Source organism: Ovis canadensis, chromosome 12, assembly GCF_042477335.2.
Source record: "Ovis canadensis isolate MfBH-ARS-UI-01 breed Bighorn chromosome 12, ARS-UI_OviCan_v2, whole genome shotgun sequence".
Lineage (NCBI taxonomy): Eukaryota > Metazoa > Chordata > Mammalia > Artiodactyla > Bovidae > Ovis > Ovis canadensis.
The window spans coordinates 39,749,417-39,755,416 of NC_091256.1; the positions used below are offsets into that span (position 1 = coordinate 39,749,417).

General features: G+C 42.8%; 1 protein-coding gene across 1 annotated transcript in view; it reads right to left on the minus strand.

Moving 5' to 3' along the window:
- The window catches only part of ACBD3 (acyl-CoA binding domain containing 3), a 38,609-nt gene extending 32,839 nt beyond the window's left edge, over positions 1-5,770 (minus strand). The window contains exon 1 of the mRNA XM_069545482.1: positions 5,022-5,770. Coding sequence (XP_069401583.1) covers positions 5,022-5,307 — 286 coding nt within the window. The 5' untranslated portion in view covers positions 5,308-5,770. The remainder of the gene's footprint in view (positions 1-5,021) is intronic.
- Between the last annotated feature and the right edge of the window lie 230 nt (positions 5,771-6,000).

Here is a 6,000-nt window from a genome sequence, read left to right on the forward strand (position 1 = left end):
AAATAATCTGAGTAAAGGAAGGCAGAATTTAAACAACTGAGTGACAACTAGGAAGTAGTACCCCAGGTAATATTCACTCCAGAGCTCAACTTCCTAAATACTGAAGCAGAGAAGCTCTCATTTTAGCTAACTGATAAAAGTAAACATTATCTCATTCTGGGGGTTGGGGTTGGTTACCAAAGTGTACTCATTTGCAAAAATTCATCAAATATTACTTATGATTTGTACTTTTCTGCAGGGGTAGTAAACAAAGGGGAGGCCTCAGGCAAATATTAAAATCAAAATAAAACATCCATAAATATAAACACATATATGTATATATATCCTTGAATACCCCATATTCAAAGGAAAATTTTAGTTCAGTTCAAATCTAATACGAAATAGCAAATAAGAAGAGATGTTTAAAAGGCATTATATTCCTGGTGGTTATAATTTTCTTTCTTTGTCTCAGGTCTACACATCCTTCTATGCTATACACTTATACCTAAAGACAATAAAGAAGAGGAAAATAAACTCAAAATTTAACAGACATTCAGTAGTAACAATTAAACCTGAAATTATCTGAGGCTAGTCCACTTAAGTCCAGGAGGCACACACTAATTATATGTGTCACCAAAGAATAAATTACAGCTTTACAGTATTTTAAAACATTAATGGAGCCGTTCATAAAAGTTCTTGGAAGTGCATATGTTTAAAGAAGACAGAAGAAAATGGAACCATTCAGTATGTCCATATAATTGCCTCTCTGTTATCAGCAATATAACACCATGTAATAGATAGCAATGTTAGTGGAAATGCATTAACAATTTCATAGAAAAACTGAGTCTAAAACTTTAGTTCTCTCCAAATTCGACTACAGCTTCCTTTTACATATCATACTCTCAAAAACTTATCACTCCACACACACACTACCCACACACACCCCTAGATCTGTCTACTGAAATAATGACCAATCTAGTAGCAGTGAGTGCCCACTGCTAACATCCTGATCATGGCTCTTCAAATGCCACTTTCCACTAAAGGAATCAAGTCTCTTTGGAGAAATGGCTGATTCCAATGGAGGCAGGAAATGCATGTGATGAATCTGGACTATTTCATCATACCAGAGAGCAAAGAAGCTATGAAAGACTACTAGTCATGTCAAAGGAACTTAGGAACCAATCTGAAGAGACCTACCACTTGCTAAAGATGGTACAATTGGAGCATCAATCATAAGAACTCTCAAAACAGTACCTGATATTTAGCGAACATCTGCTCAATAACTGGTGGCAATTATTAGCCTACAATTTTAAATGAATGCAACCACCTACCAGCTAATGGAGCGAGGTAGTAAAGTTATTAGAGAAGGAAAACCTCACTTCTAAGAACTCTAAAAACCAAAACACAACTTCCCAGGTTAACTATATCCAAGAAGTATAAGGCTCCAGTAAAGGCAACCGATTTAGTCCTTAACCCAAAGAGATAAGAAAATCAGCTTAATCTTGCTATTTAGAATGCCATTCAAGTCCTTACATGGATATGACACCAACTGAGCTTCCCAGTTTTCTCCAGCAAACTACCTAATCCCTGCTTGCCATTTCCCAGACACACAGAACTTTCCCTTCTCTGGAAGGGCACCTGCTCTCTGGATCCTCCACACTGTGCTGCAGTTGCCACTGAGGCTTTAACTCCCTGGACTATAAGTTTCAAGCAAAAGGGAATATACTATTCATTTACAGTGCTAGCCTAATATAAAACTTTATCCATAATAAGGATTCAACAACTCAGCTTAGATGATAAAATGCTAACTTACATTTGCCAATATTTTCATCTATTATTTCACTTTTACCATCGAAAACTAAGAGGATAGGCAGTTGACACAATGGGTTCAGTCACTGGCCTATGATCGCTGTGATAGACAGAATAAGAAATAGGGTTCCTGATTGTTAATTCACGTTATTTTCAATCAAAAAAGATGCTCATGTTTTCAAGATTCATATTTATTCCACAGCAAAAGATAAAATGTAATGTTATTTCTAATTCATGTGAGATATAAAACCACAAAATAGTGATTTATTAAAGTCCCCACAAGACTGATTAAAATGTCAAGTATTATGCAGGAAAAAGGGTTTTTCACACATTAATTCAAAAGCAGCAACCCTTCACTCACCCCATTTCCATAACCCTTCTGACTGCTTTTAGATCCTTCCTCCCTTCCCCCAACCTAAATCAGGAACCTCATATACTAATAGCTTCTTCACTGCTAACTATGTAATGACCCATGCAAAAATGTACCTTTTAATTGCCAGACTGTTATTTCTCTTTTTAAGTACTTGGATACCACTTTGAGAGCTTAACTTTGGAACTTCCTGAACCATACCTATCAATGTAGCTTCTCCCCTCTAAGGTGACTATAACTAAGTTCCCAAATTACTGGTTCCCCTAAGAGTCTTACATTTGACAAACATGTTAAAATAATGGGAGGTTTAGAGCACTAAATCGTGAATGTGAGATGTCAAATTTCATTTAATCCAGTCATATATATCTATATATATAAACAAATTGAGTCTCAAAGAAAAGTTAACTGGCTAGGAGTAGGTTAATAGAATCGAGAGGGATTTCCCTGGCAGTCCAGTGGTTAGGACTTGGTACTTTCACTGTTGTGGCCTAGGTTCAATTCTTGGCTGGGGAATTGGGATCACGCAGGCTACTTAGCATATTAAAAAAAAAAAAAAAGTCCTCTGGAGAAGGGAAAAGCTACCCACTCTAGTATTCTGGCCTGAAGAATTCCATGGGCTGTATAGTCCATGGGGTCACAAAGAGTCTGACATGACTGAATGACTTAAAAAAAAAAAAAAGAGTCCAAAGCTTCTTGACTCCCAAGCAATGCTAAATTTATTGCACATTAACAGTGTTTTAATTTTTCAAAGAAGATACTACTATCTTCAAATAATACAGATTCAGAAGATAAAATTATCCATTTATTTGTTAGTCATATGGCAAAAGTTAGGACTAGAAGTTCATTCTTCTCTATTCTTACACATTGTTCTGCTAAGATACACTTTAATCTTATCATATGCTAGAAAAATAAGTTCCAAGAATAAAAATTTAAAGTAAAATATAGTCATATAAATTTTACAAAAACCACCAGGTTTTTACGTAAGCAGTAGTATATCATCACCTCAGGAAACTCTAAATTCAAGCCACTGATCTAAGTGTCAAGTGTTTCAAAACTCATTGGTGCTGCTGCTAAGTCGCTTCAGTCATGTCAGACTCTGTGCGACCCCATGGACCACAGCCCACCAGGCTCCTCCGTCCATGCAATTTCCCAGACAAGAGTACTGGAGTAGGGTGCCATTGCCTTCTCCGCCAAAACTCATTAGCCATTACCAGTTCCCCAAACTAGCAGAGGGCTTAACTCATAGTGGAATGACCATGAGTATTTCAAGGATAAACTTTTAATAGAAAATGCAGTGAGTAGAGATACCAACCAGAAGGGGAACTAGGGGGTGGGATGAATTAGGAGAATGGGACTGACATATACACACTCCTATATATAAAATGCTTTCCTGGTGGCTCAGATGGTAAAGCGTCTGCCTGCAATGCGGGAGACCTGGGTTCCATCACTGGGTCGGGAAGATCCCCTGGAGAAGGAAATGGCAATCCACTCCAGTACTCTTGCCTGGAAAATCCCATGTGCAGAAGAGCCTGGTAGGTTAGGGTCCATGGGGTCACAAAGAGTCGGACATGACTGAGCGACTTCACTTTCACATATAAAATAACTAATGAGAACCTACTGTAGAGCACAGGGAATTCTACTCAATGCTCTGTAGTGACCTAAATGGGAAGAAAATCCAAAAAACAGGGGGCATATGCATATGAACAGCTGATTCACTTTGCTGTGCAGGAGAAACTAATACAACATCGTAAAACAATCTTTTACTCCAATAAAAAAAAGGTTTTTTTAGTGCAATGAATGGAGAATGACTAAATTTTCTGTAAAATTTATACAAGAAAGGCTATCATCAGTTTGCACAATTATTTTCAGAGAAAACAAGTAACTTTTGAATGTATCAGTAGTTTCAACGACTCAACTTCAGCTAGTAAAATATGTACTCCAAAAGGTACTCCCTCTGGGGAAAGGTCATAAATATGCTGTTTTGGAATGTATACAGAACCTAGTAACCACTTCTAAAGTTTCATTTGCGATGTCTCTCTCTGTTCGTCTGCCCCACGAGATCTAAATAGCTCATCAGTTTTTCCCATTGACAAGGTCATGTGACTCACCATTTGACTAAGTGAATCACCTAATTAAAAAAAAAAAAAAAACAAATCCAAGACCACAATTTTGCTCTATGACAAGATTTACTACAACTAATTCTGTGAGAAATACAGAGGCTACTTTTAGGCCTTTATCTGAGAATCCACTCTTTGACACTGGAAAAATTTTAACCATCTAGAAGTCGCTAGAACACAGCAGCTATCCCTTCTCTTATTTAGAGTTTGACAAGCTAGAAGGGATTAGCTTAATACTTAACTTCTTTCTCTCTGCCATATCAATACTATCAGGTGATTAAGCCCTATTCGAGTTTATGGATCCCCAGAATGAATGGAAAGCGTAAAGAATGGAACCCATGAAAATCTTTCACTATAGAAGGGCAAAAATCGGTGGTTCTTAAGTGCCAATCACAAGAAACAAGAAAAAGAATGCGACGGTTAAAAAACAAAAAATCCCAGATTGGGAACCTCTGGGAAAGAGAACTCATTCTTCCATCCAGGATTCTGGAAAACCGAGAAGCTAAATCTAGGTAAGATGCCTGGTAACCTCCGGGAGGCCGGACCCGGAAAGCTAAACCAAGGTTCCAGGCCCCTAGGGGTGTGACCTAGTGACCAAGCGGATAGTGACAAACTTCGAGTACCCCCAAGGACAGAGCCCAGCTCCAGTCGCCGCGGTCCCGCACGGGTAGGTCAGGGCTACTCGGGTCCAGTCTCCCCAAGGAAGGCCCGGCAGAGGCGGCGGGGGTGGGGCCTGTCAGGCTCACCTTTGAAGAAGCGCAGCGCCAGGCCGTATAGCTCCTCCAGGCCGAAGCCCCACCGCTGCTCCAGCCGCCGCGCCTCCTCCGCCGCGCCCCCAGCCACCGCCTCCCCAGGCTCCGGCTGCTCCCCTGCGGTGCCCGGGCCCCTGACGGACCCTGGAGGCGAGGGCGGCGGCAGCGGCGGCGGCAGCAGCGGGGCGCCCTCCGCGCCGGGTCGTTCTTCCGGGTCCGGGCTTAGCGTGAGGCCGTCGACAGAGACCTCGAGTCGCTCTGCGCTTAACACCGCCGCCATCTCCGCCTGCTGCGCCTCCTCGGCGGGGACAGGCGGCGGCCACGTATCGACTTCCTGCTGACCTCTGACCTCCGCTCACCAACACCGGAACTTCCGCCGCTGACTAGGCGCTAGAGTTCCCGGAGAGGGGCTGCGGCCTGGTGCCCCGCCCCCACCCCGGGGGTCGTCGGTGGGCTGCGCCCCTCCACCACCCGCCCCGCCCACCACCCCGGCGGCTTTCGAACGCCCCACCCCCACCCTCACCCAGTTCCCTTCCGGCCCTCGTTCCTCCCGGAGCGGGTGCTAAGCCCAGCGGCCCTGGCCCTGCAGTTTTTTCCTGCAACTCTCGGTGTCCGGCAGGGGCGGGGTCGGGCGGGACCCGCGTACAGTCTGTGCGGAGAGGGTGACTCCTGGCGGGCGCCCTACCCTTCTGGTCAGGCCCTCCCCAGGTGTAGAGAGTTGTGTGGTTGGAGTAACTGTTGGTAACTCTTAAGGAGATGCCGAGCAAATGACTTTTTTTTTTTTTCCTGAGAAAGAAACTGAGGCTGCAGAGAAATCCCGCGGTTTCTGAGACTCGTAGAAGAGCACATCCTGGTTTTGCGGGAACTGAAGCGCATACAATTTGTGGGGTCCCTATTTAGTTAAAAAGCAAAAAGTTAGAAGCAGAGAGTTAGGGAAGTGAATATATAAAATGAGAAAGAATTTACAAATGAC